Genomic DNA, 27,947 nt, shown 5'->3' with positions numbered 1-27,947 from the left:
TTGGCACCGTGTCATTACTCCGACTCCAGCTCTCCGCGGCCCCCGGCGCTCTGCATACCTTCCCGGGCTGGGCAGTACCGGGGAGGCTGCGGTGGGTGTGCGCTCTTTACTCTATTTAAGCGCAGACTGCTTGCACATTTTGCGGAAAACTGCAGATTCACTCACTGGCAGCATGGCGACCGACAAGAAGGCACCCCTGGGCTCCATCGAGAACCCGATCAAGTTCATGGATCAGGACTTTAAGACCCTCCTGGAGGAGAGTCTGAAGTCCGGAGAGCTGTTCGCTGACCCGGCCTTTCCAGCTGAGCAGGAGTCCATCGGTATGCCGGAAGCCACGGACCCAAAGAAGGCGATCAAGTGGCAGCGACCCAAGGTAGGACATGTTGTACATGCGTGCAGAAAGAGCCAGTTGTTGACTAGTTTTCACAGCTGAGACAACAGTTTGTAATCAATAATCAATAATCATGTCATGTTGCAGCTTCCTCTGCAGGCAGAACAAGTGAATTATCAACATTTAGTTTAATAAAAAGGGAAAGTTGCATGTATGATCTTGTTTTGGCAACTTGTGCATGTTTAAACAGATGCCAACACAATGAAGTCATGTGAGATTTATTTCCCAATATCTTCTTCACATTGTTTCTTTTCTTGAGTCTTGTATCAGAGTTGTAGACAGATATTCAGCTGGTAGTGATTTAGGTGTGGCTCAGCTCTGAGAACATGTTACCTGGAGCAGGAAGAAAACACACTTAAGCAAACAATGGAAGTATGTTAAAGTAATCTCACAGCCAGATAGTATAAAGACACAGCACACATTTAATATTCAGTCACATATTAAAGTGTTGAATAAGGATGCAAACTGGTTCTAACAGGGCTGCAACTAATCATTTTTTAAATAGTTTGGTCAGTAAACTGCCACAAAATAGAAATTATCACAACTTCTCACGTCTTTAAACGTCTTGTTTGTCCTAGCAACAGGCCAAAACACAAATATGTTCAGTTAAATCTCATACATGACATCAGACAGACTGGAAATCACTTTCAAAGAAACCTTAACTTTTTAAGCTTTGCAATATTTTAGTCTTTTAAAAATGTCTCTTCAATCTAATCTCTTTAAATCTATCCACTTCTATTAGCATAATATATTGTTTATTCTCATCATATTTCTGCATTTTTCTTTTATTATTGCACAACACTATTGTAGGGGAGTTTATGACAATAGACAACAAGCAGATATTTCCACTTGAGAAGCTGGTTTCATTTGGGATTTCAAATTATATTAAAAAAGATCCAGCTTGTTGCAGATTGATTTCATGTTGACTGACTTATCCCTTAACCCTTAATAGGACACTCATCGAAATACTTGCAAATTCCAAATTTCAACCCTAGAGAATATTGGAGGATATACAAACCCGGGGAGAGGGGGGTAATATTTTGAGAAAAAAGTTTACAAGATAAAAGTGTCAAATCTACGAGAAAAAATGTGCAGATTTATGACATTTAAAGTGGTGAATCTGCAAGAAAAAAGTTGTTTTTTCACTTTTGTCTTGTAAATCTGCAACTTTTTTCGCGCAGATATGCCAGTTTAAATCTCTTAAATCTGACTTTCTTTTTCTTGTAGATTTGCCACTTTAATCTAGTAAAATTGCAACTTTTTTCTCGAAATATTACCCCCCTCTCCCTGGGTTTGTATTTTTATTTTTATTCATACTTGGCCCTAATATGCCATCTTAGTCAAGTTCTCCTGGTACAAGTCACTGAAGAATAACAAGACTGTTTCTTGCAGATTTTTTTTTTTCTAAATTTTTCATTTTTACATTGGAGGTCCAGGTCAATAAAGTTAATATCATTATATACCTCAGTTAGATATCCACTGAAGTAACCAAATGTAGTTCTTTGCCTGAAAAAGGGTTAATCGTCATAATTTGAGAAAAAAGTTTACAAGATTAAAGTGGCAAATCTACGAGAAAAAATGTGCAGATTTATGACATTGAAAGTGGTGAATCTGCAAGAAAAAAGTTGTTTTTTCACTTTTTTCTTGTAAATCTGCGACTTTTTTCGCAAATGTAGTTCTTCGCCTGATAAAGGGTTAATCGTCATAAAACCACTTTAAGTGTAATATCATCTTGTGCTCTTGTTTTTCTGCCTCTGAAGGAAATCAGTGAGAATGCTGTGTTTGTGGAGGGCACGACTGGGACCACTGACATCTGTCAGGGCCAACTGGGTGAGTCCATATCAGAAAAACTTCTCCTGCTTCTCCTCTCCCCTCGCTGAGTTAAGACCCACTGGGTCACGTCATGCTGACATGTCTTAAACTGGCATTGCACAACATCCTGGAAAAGTTAAATCCAAATAACTAAAAGCTGAAGCATTTCTTTACGTAGTTCGGTTTGTACCCACTTATTTGATTACAGAAAAAATGCAGTGACATCAGAAGATGATGTCTGCACCACACAGCTCCAGGGAGCAAACTTCAAACTCTCAGTGAGGGGGAAGAGGAGTGACTCTCTGTGACACTAAACCCTGAATCTGCAGGGGTCCAGACCCATCCAGCCAGTCTTTAATACCCCACAGAGGCTGATCAAGTCTGCCTTGTTCAGTGTGTTTCTTATTTGTGGTGAGCTAAAAGATTGTTTTCTGCAAAACAGCAAACTCTTCTTCCTCCTTTGGGATTTCTAAATTGGTGGTTTATGTCACTAGCTACGTGCAGAAATACCAATACAGATGTTTGCTGTCAGAGAGGAATGTGGCTGTTTTGTGTGTGTGTGTGTGTGTGTGTGTGTGTGTGTGTGTGTGTGTGTGTGTGTGTGAGAGAGAGAGAGAGAGAGAGAGAGAGAGAGAGAGAGAGAGAGAGAGAGAGAGAGAGAGAGAGAGAGAGAGAGAGAGAGAGAGAGAGAGAGAGAGCGAGAGAGAGAGAGAGAGAGAGCTTAACCTGCCTGAAAAGCATTTATAAATAAAAAAAAAAGTCATCCTTCACAGGGTACCAATGCACCTTCTGAGCTCTTAACCCTTTATCAGGCGAGGAACTATATTTGGTAACTTCAGTGGATATCAAAATGGGGTCGAGAAAAAAGTAGCAAATTTACTAGATTAAAGTGGCAGATCTACAAGAAAAAAAGTTGCAGATTTAAGAGATTTAAAGTGGCAAATCTGCGTGGAAAAAAGTCACAGATTTACGAGAAAGAAGTGGGAAAAAAAGCAACTTTTTTCTCACAGATTCACCACTTTAAATCTCTTAAATCTGCAACTTTTTTTCTTGTAGATTTGCCACTTTAATCTCGTAAACTTTTTTCTCAAAATGTTATTTTCGTATGGTTTTTTTTACACATTCTGGCAGTATGTAATATCCTCCAATATTCTCTAGGGTTGAAATTTGGAATTTGCAAGTATTTCAATGAGAGCCCTATTAAGGGTTAAAGTGGTGAATCTGGGAGAAAAAAGTTGCTTTTTCCCACTTTTTTCTCGTAAATCTGCGACTTTTTTCACACAGATTTGCCACTTTAAATCTCTTAAATCTGCAACTTTTTTATCGACCCCATTTTGATATCCATTGAAGTTACCAAATATAATTCTTCGCCTGATAAAGGGTGAAGGAAACAATATTTAAGTCTTTTGCATTAAAAGTCTAAAAATGAAATACATATTTTTTTATCAAGGCCCTGGTCTGTTTCAAGGTATCACGTCCCCTTTGTGCATGTGTCAGCACTTTGGTTGTCTGCCAGAAAATGTCCTAAATTGACTTTTTATCAAGTTTAAAGGCATATTTATTTTTACGATACTCCTTTTAGATCTTTCCAGATGAAGGATTTTAGTCATCAGGTGTCAGGATTTTAAGTTTAGAGAAACAAGCTTTATTCTTCGTTTTTACTGGTTTTAATCAGCGGGTCTACTTGTTTCTGAGAGACCTCTGCAGATTATTTGGCTCTCTGAACAATGAATACTGAAGAAATAATAACTGAGGGAAGCTGATACAATGACAGGAATGGTCTGAAAACAACAACTCCCATAATCCCAAAGCTACGTCACAAGGTCACCAGTTGTTTGGATTGAGAGAGGCAGGAACTTACAATCTGCAAGATGAAAATCGGATATATACCTGAACCTGAATACATTATTCAGGAAAGTGCAAATAATGTGGAAACGGATATTTTCTATCCAAATTTGTTCATTATCATTTGGGAAAAAAGGTTTCTGCTATAGCATCATGTTTCTTGAAATGATGAAAGGATCATTATGAGGATGTGGAAATACTTTATACTTTGTAATAAATTATATGCCACTATTAAATCAATTTAGTGCTTTAAAGGCACAAAAATTGCATTGCCAAATTATATTATTGTAGAAAATACAATATTTGCTTTCAAATACAGAGACAAAGAAAGATAATTTTTGACTGAACAGATACAAAAAAAGATCATTATGTCTCTGTACACTCTACTCAAAATTATTATTTTTTCATATATATCTTTATTGGGTTGTCAGGACATAATACATATTCAATCAGAAAGGGTACAATTCACCCATTTTTCCCCCTTTTAGACACCCCCCCTCCCCGAACCAGAGAGTCACATTCACATAAAATAAAATAATAAATAATAAATAAATAATAATAAAAGCAAAAAACAATAAATAGTAATGGTAATGAGAAAATACAACTCTCTCCCCCTCAAAGAAAAATAGGAGGGGTGACCAGTAGCCAAATAAACATTAATATTAAAAAAATAAAAATAAAAATAAAAATAAAAATTATATATACACATACATACATACACACACATGTATATATACATAATACATATATATATATACATACATATACATAAACATACACATATACACACACATAAAACCAAACAAATAATAATAATAATAATAATAATAAATAATAATAATAAATAAATATAATAAAAAGGAATATTTGGAGGAGATATACAGAATGCTTGGAAAAAACAAACAAAAATTAGCTATAACAGTTTGTATAAGTTGTGCCTAGAGTTTGACCACCAAATCAGTAAACCAAAAACAATTACTGGCCATTTAAAAGTTATATCAATTTATCTTAATTAGAACCATCTACTCAAAACTAATTATTATTATAAACACTAAGAACCTTCTGAGATGTGTTGATACCAGCTTCATGGTTTTGTTGTGTGTTCCAGGTAACTGCTGGCTGCTGGCGTCTCTGTCCTGTCTCACCATGCATCCTAAACTCTTTGTGAAGGTGGTTCCTCCCAACCAGAGCCTGTCAGAGCCGTACGCAGGGATCTTCCACTTCAGGGTGAGTATCTGATGTACGGAGCCTCTGACCCTCTGAGCCTCTGATGCTAATGAGAGAAGATGCTAATTAGACCTCCAGTCAGAGAAGCTGAGACTCACACCTTGTTTGCTGCTGACCAACAAAAAAATCACACATGAAAACAGTCTTCCTCACATGCTTTAGCTTCAGTGAACCATGCAGATGTTACAGCTCAGTCTCAGCTCTGCCTGGGCATGTTGCTTGATATTCTAGAGGAGAGAAAATTCTCATGATAAGCTTTAATTGTCTTTTACCATCAGTGGCGGTTCTAGACCAGTTTTACTGTGGGGGCCAAGGAGGGGCCAGTGTTTAATCAGAGGGGCACATTAGCACATGAAAAAATGGCAAAGATGATATTTAAGCATTCAAAATCAGAATGTCTTGAAAAAGACACAAAATGACCAAAAAAGACACAAAATGAGAAGACAGAATAACCAAAAAAAAAACCCCACAGAAGACATAAAAATGACAAAAAAAGACACAAAAAGACAAAAAAAAAGACACAAAATTACCCAAATAAAGACACAAAAAAGACACAAATAACCAAAAAAGACACAAAATGACTTACAAAGACATGTAAAGAAATGAAAAGGATTCGAAAAAAATGGACAAAATAGCCCTTTAAGACTCCATAGAGTTAAACTATTATACAATGTAACATTCTGGTAATTAAGTGTATAACTTAATTCCACACACCCTCCTTCTTTGCCTCACGTCTACATTACCCACAATGCAAAGCAACCACCAACTATTAGGTTGTCTACAGAGGTGTCAAAATGTTGCATGCCATTTATTATTTTAGATGATACTGAAGTCACATGCTGCATCTTCCTACAGTCATTTATGTTTCATCACTAAATTCAGTATTATTTTCTTTATACATTTTTTTCATACATTTGGTAACTTCCATCATGCACAAATAAGTGATGGCACACAGTTGTTTTAACAATATTTTTTATTGAAGTTTCAAGTGCATATCAAACTTTATGTCGAATGTACAAACATTTTCATTTATATCCCCTCAAACATACATTCATTCACACAGACAAAGAAAGTGAGTAAATAAAATGGACAGTGACAACAAACATCAAACTAATGGAAAATAAGTACTAAAATGAAATAAATAAGACTAAAGTGGAGCAAAATAAAAATAAAAAATAAATAAAATAAAATAAAATAAAATAAAATAAAATAAAATAAAATAATAAATAAATAAATAAATAAATAAATAAATAAATAAATAAATAAAATAAAAGGCAGGGTCATTTCATAACCTGTTGTTCAGTCAGTGTTATCCGTTTCATTGGTCAGGAATGACATAAATGATTCCCAAATCCAAGCAAACTCCTCCTGTTTACCTTTAACAATGTATGTCAATCTCTCCAGTCCAAGACAAGTCATCAACTCCTTCTTCCATATTGCCATTGATGGTGGTTCTACATTTTTCCAATATAGTGCAATCACTCTCCTTGCATGGAGAAGTCCAAAGTCGATTATTTTTGATTTCCTCGTTGTTCTGATGGAGTCCTTGGGGTTTATTCCATGGCACACAGTTTAAGTTGTGTGTGTTAAATGTTGTATTGCAGCACATTATAGACATAAAAGATTCATATTGCTCATGCTCATTTTATGTAACGTCATGTGAGAAAAGACTGAAGGCTTTGTTTTTTCAGCCTGTTTCCAATTAAATGTGAACCACTTTAGCTGCTGTGAGGTCACACTCTGCATTGATTGATGGATCAAACACGTATCGACTCATCCTGCAGTCATCAACACAAAACATAATCTTTATCACCTTAATAAGAGTAGAGATTCTAATCTACAGTTCATTTTTCACACGTTCTTACCTGCACAGATCAATAGAATATCACCTTATGAGACATATCAATCTTATCAAAGTAAAAACATAGATACAGATCATTTTTACGGCTTGTGCTCAGTGATTATTTTGCCCCGGAGTGTCGACCTTTAGAGACAGTTATGGAGAATCTGACATGACCCGACAAGCAGGACGGAAAGACTGGAAACTCATTTTGCCCTGTCAGGATTATGGGAGAGCAGTCCAGACATGCAGGTGGTGACTACCCCTGGGACACACACACACACACACACACACACACAGCTGCAGCTGAGAGGCCAGTGCAGGCCTGCTCTCGGCCCTGTTGTTAGACAAGAGAACACTGAGTTTATTTAACTTAATTTTCTGCTTGAATATGTCATGTGATAGTCCAACATCACATGTTTTAAACCCTTAATAGGGCGCTCCTTGAAATACTTCCATAACATTCGCTATTTCTGCACTCCATATCAAAAGAGATCATATTCCAATCAGATAGAATGTGGGAGATGTTGTGGAAGCAAAGAGGCGAATCACTGTCACATATTCTGGTGTTGCCCTGTTGTGACCCCATTTTGGTTGAGCATACATCAAATTCTAGAGACTGTGTTTTCAACAAAAATAACTTTTTGTTTCAATTTGTTGTATTTAGTGGATCTAGAGGAACTGGAGTGGAGGAATAAAGATAGATATTTACTTAGAATATTATTGGTGGCCTGTAAGAAATCAATAACAAAGAAATGTCTGAAGAGGGAGGCACCTAGTGCAGATGAATGGATTGATATTGTGTACAGTATCTTTGTAATGGAAAGAATTACTTTCAATTTAAGAACACAAAAAGAGGTATTTATTGAAAATTGGCAAAAATGGATTACATATGTCTCTACCATAAAACCGGATTTCAGCTAATCTCAGACTGGACGATCAGAATACTTTCATTTCTTTGTACCTTTCCCCTTTTTATTTTATTTTATTTATTCATTTATTTTGGGGTGTTTTCCAATCCCCTTTTGTACACTTTTACTTTTTTCTTTGATATTTTCTGTATTTCTCTATAGGTCTTCATGTTGATTGTTTGTTTGTTCATTTAAAAAACCAATAAAAAGTAAATTACAAAAAAAAAAGAAATACTTCCATAAATTCCAAATTTAAATCCTAGAGAACATTGGAGGATATTACATACAGCCAGAATGTGTAAAAAAAAAAAAAAAGATATGGACCCGGGGGAGGGGGGTCATATTTTCAGAAAAAGTTAACGAGATTAAAGAGGCAAATCTACGAGGAAAAAATGTGCAGATTAATGAGATTTAAATTGGTCAATCTGTGAGAAAAAAAGTTGCTTTTCCCACTTTTTTCTTGTAAATCTGCGACTTTTTCCACACAGATTTGCCACTTTAAATCTCTTAAATCTGCACCTTTTTTTCTTGCAGATTTGACACTTTAATCTAGTAAATTTTATCTTGAAATATTAAGTTACCAAATACGGTTCTTCGGCCAATAAAGGGTTAATAACACAATTTTGTGTGTGTCGCACCTTTCAACAAAAAGGCAATTCAAAGTGATTTACATTACATTAAATGTATAAAAAAAAAAAAAAAAAGGTTATCAATAAAATGTGCCAGATGTTTGATGAGGATTCCTGCAGAAGTCACCATTCATGCTAAACTAGATTTTGACCTGAAGGTATTAAAGCTTCAAAGAAACATGATGGAACACAAAAGCAGACATATAAAGAGGATTTCAAAAGAATAAAATAGAAGATTAAGTCACTGAATTGATCAAAGGTGCATTGTGCTGCTATTATATTGCATAGATTCTATTGTATGAGGGATTATGTGTTATTTCTTATTATATTTAATATTTTTACAATCACAATCAAATACATGACTGAGCTTTTATCCCACAGTCAGCCCCAGGCAGTAAGCGAAAGGTTCTCTCATGAAGTATCCATGACTTTTTTTTATTTATTTTTTTACATATTTTGTTAGTATCCAAAGATTTCCAAAGTGTTTTCTTATTTTTGCTCTTCTCCTACACTTTTTGCAAGGAGTCAAGAAGAGATTTTTTTTAAACTCACGTGAATATCATATAATCACATTTAGATTGTTACTTTTTTAACTGTTTTTTATTTTATTTTTATTTTCTTGTATATTTATTTCCATGCAGCAGTACTGACACTGTGGGAAATCCTGTTTACTTTGTTTATTTAACAGTTCTTCTTCTTCTTACAAGGTCTTCTTTTGGTGGCATGTCTCCAGTTCTTGGGCATCAATCAATCAATCAATCAATCAATCGATCAATCAGACTTTATTTGTATAGCACTTTTCATACAAGCGAGATGCAACACAAAGCGCTTTACATAAAAAAGAAAGGAGAAAATAATGATAATAAAAAAATACTACATCATTTATAAATGACAAATATATGGTATATTAATGTAAGTTTATAGTTACTTTATCATTAACAAACAATTCAATTATAAATAATAATTTATAAATAGTTTTAGTTGCACTCATTTCAACATTTTTAACACCATATTAAGTATGTTAATGATTTTGAAATGATTCATATACCTTTAAGAAATTGGTTTAAAACATTTAAAGATTAAATTTGTAAAGCACTTTGTAAATGGTTAATAACTGGTCTATAAACCATCTATAAACATAATTTAGTTGGCTATTGTAAAGTGTTACCAAAAATGAGTTGTTGCAGATTAAATATTTTCCTTTACGCTCTTATTCCACACATTGATTACATCCGTTTGTATTCTCACATTGCTCTGGCTGTGTCCCTGTAGTTCTGGCAGTATGGTGAGTGGGTGGAGGTGGTGGTGGACGACCGGCTGCCAACACGCGAAGGCCGTCTGCTCTTCAGCTACTCTCACACCCGCCACGAGTACTGGAGCGCCCTGGTGGAGAAGGCCTACGCCAAGTCAGTTGCCACTAACAAACATATGTTTCTGGGTTGTAATGTCTCAGATCACCCACTTATTTTCTGCGTGTGTGAAAAAAAAAAACACTTCCTCATTTCCTTGTGTGCAGGTTAATTGGAAGCTACGGAAGCCTGAAGGGGGGCAACATCTCAGAGGGGATGGAGGACTTCACAGGAGGGATCGCGTACTCCATGGAGGTCTCAAGTCGGACCCCTCGAGTCCTCTGGAGGTCCCTGACAGCCGCCCTGTCCCGAGGCAGCCTGCTCAGCTGCTTCACCCAGGTACCCTCTTCATTTATAATATATATATATATATATCAAAATATAAGTTTTGATAGGCGTCATGCCACCATACCTAAGCGCTTTATTAAACTGGTCACATAGTCAGTGGCGGTTCTAGACCATTTTTACTGTGGGGGCCAAAGAGGGGCCATTGTTTAAAGTGCACATTAAAAAATGGCAAAAATCTTTATTTTAGCTTATTTAAACATCTCATTTAAGTATATTTGGAAGATACAAATACATTGATTTAAATAATGAGACTCACCAACGATAACATTTTTTTTTATGACAATGACATTTCTCATTTTTGTGCAGAGTCACTTTTTTATTTTGAAAGTGCAGTACAGTGAGAATGATCAAACTCAACACAATTATAACTCTGGGCCAGTTTAAAACTATGATAACCAATAACTCTGCCTTTCACTGGAACTGTTTAATGTTTTTCAAGTGTTCTGTGTGTTTTTCTGTCCTCTCAACATCACTGTGAATGATGATAAAATGCTCTCAATGAATAAATAAAGGATAAATTAAATGAAATAAGCACACACCTCACACTTCACAGCTGCGTGCTAATTTAGATCCACTTGACGTCTTCTCTTTGTCTCCACAGGCCAGCAGCTACCTGGACATTGGTAAAGTGACAGGAAACGGGCTGATTAAGGGCCACGCTTACGCCATCACTGACACCGACAAGGCCAGTATGACTCTCCACAAAACAACACATCATGTTATTGTATCCTAATCTTATGTAATTTAATGTCATATAATTTTGTCTGATCTAATTTAAAGAGACAGTTCACCCTAGAATGAATACCTGCAGTGCTATGTCTCAATCTTCACTGTTTTGGTGAAGTTTTGAAGAATCTCACCTGCAGAAATGTCGGCCTTCTCTCCGATACACGGCCGCCCATAAAGTTGTAATAATTTTGTTTTCAGACACTATCCTGTTAATTTTGTTTTAATTTTCATTATGATATGTTTGGAAAAGATTGATTCATTAAGTTTTGAGAAGATATACACTTTATCTGTCAAGAAAAAAAATCACATTGTCACAATCATTTAATGGAAAGAGGTAAAAAATATATATTTTATTATAACTTTATGGGCAGCTGTGTATAATGGGACTAGATGGTTTTGGGTTTATGGGGTGAACTGTCCCTTTAATTTCACACCTTCAAATCTAAACCAGTTGTATCTTAATAATACGATCTCATTTAATCTACCCATCCTATGTCATCCTAATAGCTCATTTTATAAGATCTAATTTCACTTTAATCTAATTAAATCAAATATAATCTCACTGAAATTGGATGTTATCTTGTGTCATTTAATCTCTTATTTTCTCATCCTGACACTCTAATCTGATCATTTTTCATTGTGTCTTGTTCTGATTTAATTAGAAGGCATTTCATCTCATATCATTCCATCTCGCTACGATCTAATATAATCTAGTTGGTAAATCATATCACATGATCTCATTAGTCAACTTCCAATGTCCATTTATTTATTTATTGAGCACTTTAAAGCCTTCTCAGCCATGTTTACTTAAAAGTTGTGACTGAAAAATCATAAAACAGCAGAAGAACATGTGATAGGAATAAAACGACCAGTAGACCTTGTGGTGAGATTGTTTGGCCACCTGCTGTCTCGTCTCCAAAAATAAAGCTTTCACATTAAAATAAACAATCTGTTTCTTGTAAACCAGATTTTACTCTTGTTTAAGTTTCATCTGGCTTCACATTTCAGGTGAAGAAAGCATCAGAGGAGATTCTGTTGCTGAGGCTGAGGAACCCCTGGGGCTTCGTCGAATACCGCGGACCCTGGAGCGACAAGTGAGGAAGCCTCCTGTTTGTGCAAGACTTATAATATAAAATATATAATATATAATATATAAAAAAGAGAGAGAGAGCATTCTCACAGCTGATCTATGTATGTGTGTGTGTGTCTGTGTCTGTCTGCAGGGGTAAAGAGTGGGATGAGGTGGACAAAGCAGAGAAGGAAAGGATTGAGCTGAAAAAGAAAGAAGATGGAGAGTTCTGGTATGTGCAGATACTAAAACACAAAAACTTCTTACGATGGAACAATCAATCAAAATCAAATCAAAATTACTTTATTTATCCCCGAGGGGGAAATTCAGTGAGTCTGGTAGAATTTCTGTTAGAATGAGACAGCCTGATGGCTGTAGGAGAGAATAATAATAATAATAATAATAATAATAATAATAATAGGAGAGAAGGATCTTTTTTATCTCTCCGTCCTGCAGCAGAGAGAGAGGAGCCGTCCACTGCTGTTGTTTGGTCCATAAAGGTTTTGTGTAGCAGATGATCTGGTATTTCAAGATGGCCTCAAAAACATGTTGACAGGTCATCTCTCCACCACCTCCTCCAGTGGCTCCAACCTGGCTCCAACCACAGAACCAGCTCTGTAGACCAGAACCAGCTCTTTAGTCCAGTCTGTCCTACCACCACAGACTGATAAAACATCTGCAGCATCTTACTACAGATGTCCAGAGATCTGAGCTTCAAGAAGAAAAAGAGGCAGCTCTGCCCCTTTTTGTAGAGAGCGTCTGTGTTTAGGGACCAGTCCAACTTATTATCCAGGTAAACACCTAGATACTTAGAACTTGGCACCACCTCCATGTCCACCCCACAGGTATTCACTGGCTGAAGGGGGGCTTGAACCTGCGGAAATCTATGATCATTTCCTTAGTCTTTGAGGTGTTCAGTCGGAGATAGTTCTTCTGAAGGCTTTTATCAGATCCCTATATTCAGATTTCTGTCTATTCCTGATACACGCCACAATAGCAGTGTCGTCTGAGTACTTCGGGATGTGTCAGGACTCAGAGTTTTATTTGAAGTCCGCTGTGTACAGTGTGAACAGGAGTGGAGCCAGTACAGTGCCTTGTGGAGCCCCTGTGCTGCTCATTAATGTCCCAGAAACACAGTTCCCCAACCTGACATACTGTGGTCTTCCTGTCAGCTAATCTGTGATCCAGGAGATGAAGGAAAGATCCACTCCATCTCTGGCAGCTTGTTTTTGAGTATGTTGGGTTGGATGGTGTTGAATGCGCTTGAAAAATCAAAGAACATGATTCTCACATAAGCACCAGTTTCCTCCAGATGAACAAAGGCACGGTGAAGCATATAGAGGACGGCATCATGTTGTTTGAGCTCCTTTGTTCTGCTGGTGTTCAGAACCAGGTTGTTTTATGAACAACACTTTGCCAAATGTGGAACCTCCTCTCTATAGTGGCTTTAGTTTTTGAAACTCAAACAGTTGCGGAAGAAAGCCCTTTCTAAAATCTAGCTTTCCTTCAATGGCTGTGAAGAAAATAAAGAAGCCTGTCGTCATGGAGCTGTGTTTGACGTCAAAAAACTGTGTGCATGTGAGTCAAGTGCAGGTTAATGAGTCTTTTCTATGGTACGCTCAGCGGGGACAATTATGAGTCACCATAATGTCACAAGCCATGCAGACTTTAAGGCCTTAAGTAATATAAAGGAACGCATTACAAAGAAAAGACAATGGAGCTACAATACAGACAAGGAAAATACTTATCACAGTTATCTTTTTATTTAACCAAGGGGAGATTACTACATGAAGCATCATTGTAAAGATTTTCATCATGTCTCACATCGTCCAACATCCAGCTTGTTGTGATCTGGTCACCTGATCAATAAAGATCAGAGAAGATCCGATAGAAACACATACAGAGGAAATGTGACTTCATTCTCTGGCCAGCACGCCATTACCCACTTTACATACACTGTAAAAAAAACCCTGTTGTTTTTACGGTAAAAAAACGAAACTTTACCGTAATAAATACGGTGCAACTTTTTGTAATATTGCGGTAAAAAGATATTAGCACTGTTGATATCACGTTTAACATAATTTACCGTAAAAAATAAAGTTTTTCCATCAAAAGAAACACTGTTCTGCCATATATTTGACCAGAAAATACTTTATAAATGCTGCATGAATTAAAGATTTTACCATTAGATATTACAGTATATTTCTGTTACAGATATGTTGTTTAGTACATTTAACAGGTAGGAAAAGTATTTTTACAAAAAATAAATGCAAAAATGATACTTGTATATATATTACAGTATATTTTTGTTACAAACACGGTGCCAGTGAATTTTACAGTGGAGTAATATATTTTTTTTAAATAAAAAAAAAATTTAAAAAATCCTGTTTTGGCTACATTTACAGTGTTTCATTGTTACTGAAACTGAATTAACCCATTTATCATTTTACGATCTTTTACTGTCATGGTTTAGCAGTTTTTCACCGTAAAATCTCCACACATTTTTTACAGTGTAGTTAATGTTTTTTTTGGTAACACTTTACAATAACCATCTAAGTGATGTTTATAGATGGTTTATAAACCAATTATTATTAACCATTTACAAAATTCTATGCATATTTAATCTTTAAATGTTTGCAAGCAATTTCTTAAAGGCATAAGAATAATTTTGAAATCATTTACATACTTAATATGGTGTTAAAAATGTTATAATGAGTGTAAAGCTATTAATACACTAATAATTATGTTTGTTTATGGTAAAGTAATCTATTTGGCATTTATAAATTATAGTTCAACATTATAACATTTTCTATTCACCATTCTAAATGGCCTATATACGGTTTATAAATGATGATTAAACATTAATAAACTATCTGTTTACCATTTATAAATGGTCTATTTACCATCTATAAATGATGGTTATTGTAAAGTGTTACCTTTTTTTTTACTGCTATTTTACTGTTCTGAATGCCGTGTACAGCACCAATCCATAAACTCTCTGATGTGAATAATTCTGTTGTCTCTCAGGATCAGTTCAGACGACTTCAGCAGCCTGTTTGACGTGGTGGAGCTGTGCAGCGTGAATCCTGACTCTCTGGTGGAGGGAAACTCACCTGCGTCTCCGTCTGCCCCCGCCCTCCCGTCTACCTGGACCATCAGCGAGCATGAAGGCCTCTGGGCGTCAGGGAGCACCGCAGGCGGCAGCCGCAAATACAACCGTACTGTTCAGACTTTATATTTTGCACAAATATGCATTCAAACCTCACAGGGATCATTTATTTACTTACCAGTGGTGGTTCTACACAGGGGCCTCCAGGGGCCCCTGCCCCTGTGAAGAAGCCTTTGGCCCCTGCTGTGGCCCCTGTGTCAAATTAATAATAAAATGGTCAATTTATAACAATGAACAATGGAACATTTCTTACCTTTTTTTTGTTCAAACAATATCTCATTGGAGACAAAAGAAACCCAGAATGTGTACATTGTATAATAGTTTAACTCTATTTTGTCCATTTTTGAATCCTTTTCATTTCTTTACGTGTCTTTGTAAGTCATTTTGTGTCTATTTTGTGTCTTTTTTTGGTAATATTTGTGTCTGTTGTGTCTTTTTTTTAGTCACTTTGTGTCTTTTTTGTCATTCTTTGTCATTTATGTGTCTTTTTTGTGTCTGTTTGAGTTATTTTGTGTCTTTTTTTGGTCATTTTGTGTCTTTTTTGGTCATTTTTTTGTCTTCTGTGGGGTTTTTTTTGGTTATTCTGTCTTCTCATTTTGTTTCTTTTTTGGTCATTTTGTGTCTTTTTTTTTAGTTATTTTGTGTCTTTTTTTGGTCATTTTGTGTGTTTTTTTTGTCATTTTTATGTCTTCTGTGGGGTTTTTTGTTATTCTGTCTTCTCATTTTGTGTCTTTTTTGGTGATTTTGTGACTTTTTCAAGACGTTCAAAGATTTTGAATGCTTAAATATCATCTTTGCCATTTTTTCATGTGCCAATGTGCCCCTCTGATTAAACACTGGCCCCTCCTTGGCCCCCACAGTAAAACTGGTCTAGAACCACCACTGCATCTTACCTTTTTTCTACTCAGGAACTTTCTGGAAGAATCCTCAGTTCCAGCTGGTTCTTACGGAGCAGGACCAGCCAGAAGAGGATGACGAGGACGATGATGACGACGATGATGATGATGATGATGATGTGGAGTTAACCCCAGAGGAAAAGAAGCGAGCAGAGAAACAGAAGAAGAAAGCCAAGCAGTGCACGGTGCTGGTGGAGCTGCTGCAGAAGGACCGCAGGCTGAACAATAAAGTCAACTTCCGCTACATCGCCTTCCACGTCTACAAGGTCACACACACTTTACTCTTTTATTTAGTTGAATTAAGTTAATTAAGTATTAAGTTTATTTAGTTTAGTTTATTACATATTTTCAGGTCACTGCACTTTTATTCTGCTCCTGAATAAACTCAAACCTGTTTTTCTGTCTGTTCTTTTTTGCAGGTCCCTTCTGATGTGAGTATCCCCTGATTAATAGATACATAATCATTCATTATCTGTTTAAATTAATACCAGAACTATCCTTTATTCTTAGTAATAGAGTTATGAAGTAGAAACTTGTTATATACACTACCGGTCAAAAGTTTTAGAACACCCCAATTTTTCCATTTTTTTATTGAAAATCAAGCAGTTCAAGTCAAATGAACAGCTTGAAAGGGTACAAAGGTAAGTGGTGAAATGCCAGAGGTAAATAAAAAAAGGTAAGCTTAACCAAAACTGGAAAATAATGTACATTTCAGAATTATACAAGTAGGCCTTTTTCAGGGAACAAGAAATGGGTTAACAACTTAACTCTATGGAGTCTTGGGCTATTTTGTCCATTTTTGAATTCTTTTCATGTCTTTGTAAGTCATTTTGTGTCTTTTTTTAGTCATTTTGTGTCTTTTGGTGTCTTTTTTTGGTCATTTTGTGTCTTTTTTTAGTCCTTTAGTCAAACATAAAATGTGATTTTGAATCTTTTTTTTACTTTCAAAACACTATCATGCTCAATAAAGAATTTTAAATGTTGCAAATGTGCATTCATTTCAGAGTACACTGAGACATTAAATTGCATCATTTTCAATTAAATTCTGGAAAAGTTGGTGTGTTCTAAAACTTTTGACCAGTAGTGTACATTTTGTTCCTACAGCTCCAGGGTGTGTGTCTGAGCCGCGTCTTCTTCATGAGAACTCGCCCCGTGGGTCGCTCTGGGAAATATAAGGCTCAGAGGTAAAACACCATCTAAAGAAATAATGACTACTTTTTAGTAATCATACGATTTAAAAACCCTGAATTTAAAGCATACGATGTGTTGCTGCTGCTTGGTTCATTTAGTGAGGGTAGAAGAGAGTAAAACTTCTTATTTACTTTGCCATTTAAATGTGTACTAAAATGTAAAAAAAAAACTTGCTTCTGCACAAAATCAAGTCATACTTTTTCAACTAAATACAACATTTTAAGAAGATAATGAAGGGTTTGTGATGGTTTTAACCCTCCTAAACCTGGTGAGAGAATTACATTAAAAACATTTTAAATTACTATCAAATTTTTTGATAGTCCTTTTTAACCCTTTTGCTGGAAACAAGAAAATTACCTGGAAAAGTCTGCAAAAATGCCAGACTTTGCACTAGACTTTGCACCAGACTTTGCGATGTATTTTGGGTATACAATGTTGATCCAGAAAGTCAAATTGAAAGAATATTAAATATCATAATATCCGGTTACAAAGGTGAGTTTGTCCTGAAACCATGATACATGAACATGGCATGGTAAACATTTATTCAAGTGGCAGAATGAAAAGTATTCAATAACCGACACAAAGGGTTAAACAACAGAGTCAATCTGTGAAACATATTCAAAAGGAGACAACTTGTGCTCATTTTCAGGTTCTTACTTGTATTTTAGGTTTCTATTAGAACATTTACAGGCTTTAATCTAACCCATTACCTTTGTTTAACAGGGGCGTGTGGCGAAAGCTGCATCTGGACCCGGGACACTACATCATCGTGGTGTCCACCCACCGACCCAACCGGCCCGGAGAGTTCTTTGTCCGCATCTTCTCCAAGACCGGAAACACTCTGGGGTAAGATGGAGGGGAATTAGCTTTAACCCTTTATAGGGACTCCTGGAAATTGAAAACGTCAACCCTGAAGCGTTATTGGAGGATATTACAAGACTTTTTGCAAAATGTTTCATTTTTATATTGCAAATCGAGGTCAATTGAGTCATTATTATTATTATTATTATATTTACTATAGTCTCTTTCCCACAACAACCCTAAATAGACGACAACACATCATTTGCATCCATCACCACTTTATATTTTACCTTTAAACTATTTATTATCTTTTTAGACTACTTATTACATATGCATAATGTCTGAATGTCTTTTTTAAAGCACCTTATATATGAGAAGCACACGTAAATTTAGTTGTATACTTTTTTAATATAAAGGAAAGCTTGAATCTCGTATGATTTACTGATTGGTCAGATGCCACAGTATCACTGTCTGTGATGTAGAAATCCATATGGTTCTATGAGGAGACCTGTTATAGTCCGCTCAAGTTACCAAATATGGTTCTTTGCCTGATAAAGGTTTAAGGGACAAAAGACCATTTAGCTGAATGTTTTCTCTCCTTTCTCATAATAATAATAGCCTGGTGTCCCAATCAGCTCACTTTACTCACCTATTGTGTAAACGTTCTGAGCGTCTCATTGTTAACCCTTAATAGGACACTCATTGAAATACTTGCAAATTCCAAATTCCAACCCTAGAGAATATTGGAGGATATTACATACTGACAGAATGTGTAGAAAAAACCCCAAACATACGGACCCGAGGAGGGGGGTAATATTTTGAGAAAAAAGTTTACAAGATTAAGGTGTCAAATCTAAAAAAATTTGAAAAAGAGATTTATGAGATTTAAAGTGGTGAATCCGTGAGAAAAAAGTAGTTTAGATTAGAGGCCCTGCATGATCTTGGACTTCACAGAAAGTCACCTACAATTGTGTTAAAGCTGTAACTTTCCTGCAACAAAATAAGCAGGAGACCCCTATTAGTCCTGAAAAATATGTATTTTTATTATTTTTGTTGCTGAAAAATAATAACTTTTCTGCACAAAAGGTTGAAGAAATTTCCACAATGTAACACTCTAAATGGGACCAATATGCATAATAAGTAACTTTACTCTGGATATTTTAAATATTTTATGTTGTTGATACAAAGTATGCTGCTGCTGCTACTTTTATTCATGCAAAGGATCTGGAGTGTAAGGTTCAAGCTGTATCATTTAAGAGATAATCTCTTGTTGTCTTTGTGTTCTAGGACTCAGGACTTCTCCTGCTCCTCTGGATACCTGCCGGTGAGTTCAGACCTCGACCAAACAAAAGAATAAAGTGCTGTCTGTTTATCAGAAAAAAAGTTTTAATAACCTATCATTTTTTTCCTCATCATGAATTACATGTAAAAAAATAAAATAAAAAACGAGAAAAAAAATAAAGAAAAGAAAAAAAGTAGAAGAAATATATTTGAACAGGGTACTTTTAAATATTTAAATATTTTAAATATTCTGTATGTTTATGTTGCTTGGTCTGTTTGTCTCTAGCTAGTGATGGCGGCTCCCATCTCCCCAGATGATCAAATGAGAGTTCAGAAGACTTTTGATGAGGAGGCTGGCCCAGTAAGAATCCTTCTCATTTCACAACACTACTTTGTTTCATAAAAGTGTCAATTTTATATGTATTTTCTTATATATATATTTTTTGTATATGTATGTGTGTATGTATATATATATATATATATATACATATATATATATGTATGTTTTATTTTTTTTTTCATTTTTTTATTTTTTAATTATTTTATTTTATATATTTTTTTATGTATGTGTGTGCGTGTATATATATATATATATATATATATATATAGATATATATAGATATATATATATATATAATTTCATTCATATATATATATATATTTTATTATTAATATTTTTTTTCTACACACTGTTGTCTTAACCCATTGACGCCTAAAACTGCCTGTAAAACCTCTGAGCGATTTTAAAATAAGCCCCTAAAACCTGAAGTTTTTCTGGAAATTCAACAGAAGTGTCAACGCTTCTACTAAATAATAGATTTTTCAGCCTCTGTAGCAGATAGAAATGAAATTCAAAAAGTATTTGAGAGCTTATACAAATACTACAAAACGACGTATCCGCTTTCCAGGCTTCAATGGGTTAACTGATCTGGTGTAATAACCTACTAATACTACGATGTAAGGGTCTCTGGGGGGAGTGGAATGGGTGTTGGGTTATATAAGAAAATGAAAATATGTCTCTTCGTTTGTACTGTTTACTGCAACTGTGAATCAATAAAAATATATTTTTTTTTAAAAAGTGTAAATTTTGGGCTTTTGGTGAACTAATTTCTTCTTCCTTCCTCTGCAGGACGACAGGCTGAATGCCAAGCAGGTCATGAAGCTGCTCAACACAGGTAACCTCCAGTTTATCACCTTGTTTCAATGCTCTGCACTTTATATATTTATATAATTACAGTATTGTTTTAATTAAATTGATGGTACAGTGAATGAATGACATGAATATACTAAGTGCTGAGAGAATGAGAATGTATCTTTTCTATTTACTATTTATTGAGATGAGATGATAAGAATGTATCTTGTTATTTACTATTTATTATGCTTTTTTTATATGAGTCCAGTACCTGAGTGCATTGAATTTCGTTGTATTTCTGTGCAATGACAAATAAAATCTTATCTAATCTTTAGCTGAAAGTGAGTGTTTGACGGTGTAATACCTGTAGCGGCCGCTAGATGGAATCAAAGTAGTGACACATTTTCTGAAGTTAAACGGCCCAGTGGAGCCTCAGAGGTCACCAGTCTAGACAGACAGAAGCTCAGAGCTGCAGTCAAACAGAGTCCAGTCAGCTCCGTTCACTAATAAAAGACAAGACACGCGTCCTCACCTTCACCTTTCCTCATCTTAATCCAATTTATTGTCTTTTTCTGCATCAATCTGTGTTTCCTCCCACAGCTCTGGACAAAGATTACCATCTACCACTGGAGACATGCAGACAGCTCATCTTTGGAGAGGATGTATCCTTTTGTCCTCAGTTTATTATTTAATAAAACTCACACTTTGTAGTTCAGTGTCCTTGTTTGACTTTGACGAAGCTCTAAATATTTTCTTAATCTTACAGAAACTACACATTATTTGTGAGGTTTGGTTTTTTTTTAAACAATATTTTTATTAATTTTTCACTTTCACAAGTAAAGGATGGTTACATAATATGGTTCACAGAAATAAAAAGCAAAACAAATAAACAAAAAACAAACAAAAACATCAGCTCAGATCCGTATAAATAATACTTACAGTAATAATGTGTAGTATGAGCCTGCAGCATGATATTAGAGACATCAGGCTCTATATAATTCAAACAGGGCTCCCACACTTTATAGAATTGGTCTGTTTGTGAATGCAATATACATGTAAGGTACTCTAATGCAGCTGTTCTCAACCTTGGGGTCGGGACCCCAATTGGGGTCGTGAGATGATTTCTGGGGGTCACCAAATCATTTCATAAAAATAAGTCAGCTCTGTCTCCACTGTGTTAAAGTGTTCATGTGTTAATGTGTTTTAATCTTTTTGGTCACTTCATGTCTTTTTTTGGTCATTTTGTGTTTTTTTGGTCATTTTGTGTTTTTTAGTCATTTTGTGTCTTTTTTTTGTCATTTTGTGTCTTTTTTGGTCATTTTGTTTCTTTTTTTGGTAATTTTTTTCTTTTTGGAGTTATTTTGTTTCTTTTTTTGGTCATTTTGTGTCATTTTTGGTCAATTTGTGTCTTTTTTTTGTCATTTTGTGTCTTTTTTGGTCAATTTGTGTCTTTTTTTGGTCATTTTGTGTCTTTTTTGGTCATTTTGTTTCTTTTTAGGTTGATCTGAACTGTGCGTGTGAGATTGTGTTCAGTGAGCGGGGGTCGCGGACAACATGCATGTTAAATTGGGGGTCGCGACTCAAAAAGGTTGAGAACTACTGCTGTAATGGCACTAGATCAAACACCGCTCTTTGCCAGCTTTTAACAGTTGGTACTTTTTCATTAATCCACAGCAATAAAATATTCTTCCTCGCTGCATAGGAAAGAATACAATACAACCTCTTATTATGTTTGGATGTTAAGCATTATTATTATTACTGAGTTAACATGTTGAAAGTGTCATTGACCTCTATAGCTTCACACTCCGGTGGGGCAGATGCTCGCTGGCGGAGGGTTTGGACCCAGCAACCCTCTGGTTGAGTCATCGTGCTGCTCATATTCACTCTTCTTCCTCATAACTTCATCACTCCGTCTTCTTCTGTCCTGTTGACTCCTTAACTCTGCTGACAGACCAACGGGCGCTCCAGCCTCAGCCGTAAACAAACAGAAACCCTGCTGGCCAGCCTGCGCCATCTGCAGGTACACTGCGTGTGTGTGTGTGTGTGTGTTCCTTACATATTCATCTCTGTTTTTGGACCCTTCATACAAACTATTCAGTTAATTTATTCATCCATTCATTCCTCTCTTATAGATAGATAGATAGATAGATAGATAGATAGATAGATAGATAGATAGATAGATAGATAGATAGATAGATAGATAGATAGATAGATAGATAGATAGATAGATAGATAGATAGATAGATAGATAGATAGATAGATAGATAGATAGATAGATAGATAGATAGATAGATTACTTTATTCATCCCCGAAGGGAAATTCGGTTGTCAATGCAGTCCGGTATTCAAGTACAATAAAATACAATAGAATAAAATACTGAGGTAGCATAAATAAAAACAACAATAGAAAAAAACACAGAATAGAACAAGGACATTTAAGAAGTTAAAAAAAGAAGAGCAGTTGGTAGGATGGTTGGCAAGATGATGGTAATAATTATAATTATACTGATGATATGATGGCAACAATGCTATAGTGACTAGACGGTATATGATTGTAATAATAGTACAGTATATAATATATAATATAATATAATATGTAATAATAAATAGTAACAACATAAAATAAAATTATTATAAATAAAATTATTATATAAGTAAAATTATTTACTAACACCTAATTGTTGTTGGTTTTTTCTTTCAAAAAATAATATATATTACACTGACTATTAAAAAAAATACTTATTCTGATGCTGCTTTCTTTTTCAGTCCATCTTTTTCCAGTTTGATGAGGACTCTTCTGGGACCATGAGTCCCTTTGAGCTCAGCTCAGCGCTGGAGGCTATTGGTACGCACACACACACACACACACACGCACACACACACGCGCACGCACGCACGCACGCACGCACGCACGCACGCACGCACGCACACACACACACACACACACACACACACACACACACACACACACACACACACACACACACACACACACGAAGAAGCCTTTGGCCCCTGTGTCAAATAATTAAATTAAATATTAAATATTAAATAATAAAAATGATAAAATAATTAATAATAAAATGATCAATTTATAACGATGAACAATGGAAAAATTCTAACCTTTTTTTTGTTCAAACAATATCTCATTGTACACAAAAGGAACCCATATATATATATATATATAAAAGATCATTCTGACTGTACTGCACTTTCAAAATAAAAAAAGTGATTGTGCACAAAAATGAGAAATGTCATTGTCATACAAAAAAAAACTGTTAGTGTTGATAAGTCTCATTATTTAGATCAATATATCTTCCAAATATACTTAAGATGAGATGTTTAAATGAGTTCAAATAAAGACTTTAAATGCTTCAGTATCATCTTTGCCATTTTTTAATGTGCTAATGTGCCCCTCTGATTAAACACTGGCCCCTCCTTGGCCCCCACAGTGAAACTGGTCTAGAACCACCACTGTGCACACACACACACACACACACACACACACACACACACACACACACACACACACACACACACACACACACACACACACACACACACACACACACAGATGGTTGCTGCTGTCTGGTCTTCACACCTCGGTCCCTCCTCTGTCTCTCAGGGATGCAGTGTGACAGCAAAGTGCTTCAGCTGCTCTCGGAGCGTTTTGCATCTGGAGAGCTCCACATGCCCTTCCACGGCTTCGTGTCATGTGTCACCAGGATGCAAAAGCTTTTCGGTAACGCACAAACACACACAAACACACACAAACACACACATACAACTCTGAAGCTATGTCACACATCACCTAACACACAGAAAGGCTCCAACAGACCAATGATGAAAATTAGGGCACTTATTTTACACTGTAAAAAAAGATAAACAATAGCTACTCAATAAAATTGAGGCAACAGATTTCACGCAATATTATTTATTAAATCTTACATTACAAGTTGAGTTAATAACTTAACAGGAAGTGCCTGTCAATTAAAAATTCTATTGTGTTGGATTCATTCAAAATTCTCTTGATTTAGAATTACATACACATAAAGATTATATTTAATGTGGTCAAATTAAGTAGATTCTATCTCAAACATTTTTATATTAAAGTTACTTAAACAACTGCCTCAAAATCAAGGACGCATTTATATTTAATACATTTTATCAAATATATTAAGTAAAATGTACAGTGTAGTGCACAGCATTTATCAGTTGATAGCAGTATTTCCTTGTTTCTCAAAATGTGTAAATTTACATGAATAATAAATAAACAAGATTTGTGTGGTGGCTTGTGTAGTGGTAATTGGTTTTATGACTTTTTAGACTTACACTAAATTAATGAACATGGTCTCACAGGAATCCGTGAAATAGCCACGGATCCGCTTAACTCAAAATCCGTGGAATAGCCACGGAATAACTCAAATTTCCGTGAAACTGACACAGATTTAGCTACAATGCAAGTTAATATTTGTTCCTATTGGTTTGTTCCAAGTCACGTGACTTTCAAGGTCCCGGCGGTCAGAACAAAAAACATGGCGGACAGTTCTCTCATTTTTAGTGGAAAAAAATCAATATTTTGACTTAGTTTCTGCATAAAAATGGATTTTGATCACATTTCTAGCGAGAAATATATGTTTTATTTTCTAAATATTCACTCAGTGAATGTACATAATCACTTTGTATGTTGGAATAGCCACGGGATATGACTGGCATTAACTTGCATTGTAGTGAAATCCGTGTCAGTTTCATGGAAATTTGAGTGATTCCGTGGCTATTCCACGGATTCCTGTGAGACCAGGTTGCAATTAATTCAGGATTCTCGCCAGGATTTCTGTTTTGAAAATAAAAGTTAATGCAGCTAGTTCCTGGCTGTTGAGCCTCTGCAGAGCGACTCACCACAGTCGTCTCCTCCTCTCTTCTCCTCCTCTCTTCTCCTCTCTTCTCCTCAGCTCTGTATGAATCAGAGACCAGTCAGGAGGTGAAAGACAGAGGGATCAACGCTGTGAGTATCTGTGCAAATACACTCTGTTGTGTCTTCACACTGACCTGGAGAAGGTTTTTATATTCTGTTTCATCCCTCCACAGTGGCTGCTGCAGTTCCTGATGTTGTAAAGCTGCTAAATGAAGAGTGTTCACATCAGACGCAGCATGATCCGGAGACAAGCTGACAACAATTAAACTGTATTTTAGTACTGTTCCTTCATGTGGGCTTTATTATATTATAGTCCAGAGACTGACAGCTGCAGCTGTAAAAAATGTTTGTAGAAATAACAGTAAAACACTGTCAAATACATCAGAAATAGGACGTAAAATGAAAGATTGTATATCACCGTATTAGACAAGTAATCAAGGAAACTGGAAGAAAACACACAGTGTTGCTGTACAAATATAACATTTTCATGCAAAATTTATGGAGAAATACCATGATGTGGGAATGAATGACACAATTACCCTAAAAATAACAGGATTATTCAGTCTAAATTACAGTTTTTGCTGATATTTACATTTAAATTTAGAATAGAAAATCCACTCATTGTGTTTTTTACGGTGAAGTTCTGGCAACCACAGCTGCCGGTAATTTTCCGTAAATTAAACAGATTATTTTTTACAGTGCAGTTTGTGCGTTGCTATGTAATTTTATCCTTGCTTCATCTCTTTATATACAGTCGGCTTGAGGTTCAGCTTTATGTTCATTACAGCAGTAGTTCTCAACCTTTTTGAGTCCCGACCCCCAATTTAACATGCATATTGTCCGCGACCCCCGCTCACTGAACAGGATCTCACACGCACAGTTCAGATCAGACAAACTCAGTTGATACAACGAATTTTGGACAAATAATGAAGCAGAGAACAACTAAAACATCTCTCTGTCTGTGCATTTATATATATATATTATATTTTATTGTTACTTTTAATCTAAGTCCTTTGCTATCAGTTTAAAGGTCCATTCTGACCACCTGAGTGTGTAACAGTCAGCTTCAAGCCAGAGACTCCTTGGAAAGTAATAATTTGCTACTTTGGGATTTGTCAGAAAAGACACAAAATGACCAAAAAAGGAAACAGAATGACCAGAAAAGACACAAATTGACCAAAAAAGAAACAAAATGACAAAAAAGACACAAAATGACTACAAAAAACACAAAATGACCAAAAAAAGGAAACAAAATGACCAGAAAAGACACAAAATGACCAAAAAAAGACACAAAATGACTAAAAAAAACGACACAAAATGACCAAAAAAAGGAAACAAAATGACCAGAAAAGACACAAAATGACCAAAAAAAAGACACAAAATGGGCAAAAAAAGACGTGAAATGACCAAAAAGACAGAGCTGACTTCTAGAATGATTTGGCGACCCCCAGAATTCATCTTGCGACCCCAATTGGGGTCGGGACCCCAAGGTTGGGAACAGCTGCATTACAGGATTGCACAATGATATATGGTTCAAGTGCAATCCACACTACACACACAGAGAAAACATACAGCTTGCATGAATTATTACTTAAACATTATAGAAATGTTTTAATGTTGTTTTTATGGCTAGAATTTCATAGTGGTCTGTAAATTGTTGCCATGTGCACAGATTAATTTCATTTAACAATTGTCATTTAATATAATTTGTCTAATTTAGTGTTCAATGTGTTTTTGAATGGAATTTACACTAGATTCCTCATTTATTTTACCTCTTTTGTACATCAAAGAAGCAGCAAGTGGGATACTGCAATTCCTTCTGTATGATTTCCAGCAGCAATATTAATAATTCAGACAATATTAGTTATCAGCACCCTTGGGTCCCAGCCAATCAGTTCCCTTCTGTTTATGCATGTAAATGCAACAAATTCATTTTACCATTTTATTTTAAAAGAAAAACTTAAAACATTCAAAATGGCTTTATTACACCATTTAGAGCCCTTATGATGACCTTCTCTGTGTCAAATATAAATGGAAAAAGGGAGCACAGACAAGTTTGTATGGTCTTGAATGTGATCAAATATTTGTCATATAAAAGCAGAAGACCATCCACTTAACAGTAAAATATGGATTTTACATTATTGCCTTTTTGTAAAATATAAAATAAAAAATGTAGTGGGCATATAGCATGCAATATGATTACAGGAAGAAATTAAAAAGAAAAACTTAGAGGTGCAGTATGAGATATGGAGAGCGTCTGTATTTAAGGAAATGGGAAAGACTGAAGAATCAGCTCTCTCTATCTCTAGTATAATATACTGCACCTTTAATTACATAAAAAAAGAATCTCGATAATTATATAATCACATATAGACACGAACAATGTATAAAATATGTGCAGCACCATGATTTAACT

General features: G+C 35.4%; 1 protein-coding gene across 2 annotated transcripts; it reads left to right on the top strand.

Moving 5' to 3' along the window:
* The first annotated feature begins 124 nt into the window (after positions 1 to 124).
* Positions 125 to 25,954, top strand: capn12 (calpain 12). Of its 2 annotated transcripts, XM_059331517.1 has the most exons (22): positions 125 to 373; positions 2,152 to 2,221; positions 5,157 to 5,275; positions 9,928 to 10,061; positions 10,172 to 10,343; positions 10,954 to 11,037; positions 12,090 to 12,175; positions 12,305 to 12,382; positions 15,178 to 15,368; positions 16,228 to 16,481; positions 16,635 to 16,646; positions 17,320 to 17,399; positions 18,130 to 18,252; positions 19,495 to 19,531; positions 19,775 to 19,849; positions 20,618 to 20,663; positions 21,221 to 21,282; positions 22,572 to 22,640; positions 23,386 to 23,464; positions 24,242 to 24,358; positions 25,569 to 25,621; positions 25,705 to 25,954. In XM_059331517.1, the coding sequence occupies exons 1-22, from the start codon at positions 173 to 175 to the stop codon at positions 25,729 to 25,731; spliced, it is 2,169 nt and encodes a 722-aa protein (XP_059187500.1). In that variant the 5' UTR covers positions 125 to 172; the 3' UTR covers positions 25,732 to 25,954. The 2 variants fall into 2 exon arrangements, with proteins under 2 accessions (XP_059187500.1, XP_059187498.1); XM_059331515.1 differs by lacking the exon at positions 16,635 to 16,646 and having other exon boundaries at positions 16,228 to 16,489; positions 17,316 to 17,399.
* Positions 25,955 to 27,947: the final 1,993 nt, after the last annotated feature.

Source organism: Centropristis striata, chromosome 4 (assembly GCF_030273125.1).
Source record: "Centropristis striata isolate RG_2023a ecotype Rhode Island chromosome 4, C.striata_1.0, whole genome shotgun sequence".
In the NCBI taxonomy this organism is placed as follows: domain Eukaryota; kingdom Metazoa; phylum Chordata; class Actinopteri; order Perciformes; family Serranidae; genus Centropristis; species Centropristis striata.
Note: the sequence above shows the minus strand (reverse complement) of the source record. Positions and strands in the feature narration are given on the sequence as shown.

Excerpts from the sequence above, each read along its gene's own strand:
- capn12 (XM_059331517.1), top strand. The coding sequence starts at position 173 with ATGGCGACCGACAAGAAGGCACCCCTGGGCTCCATCGAGAACCCGATC. Across the intron at positions 19,850-20,617 it reads TTGATGAGGAGGCTGGCCCA|GACGACAGGCTGAATGCCAA; the intron begins GTAAGAATCCTT and ends CTTCCTCTGCAG. Across the intron at positions 21,283-22,571 it reads AGCTCATCTTTGGAGAGGAT|ACCAACGGGCGCTCCAGCCT; the intron begins GTATCCTTTTGT and ends CTCTGCTGACAG.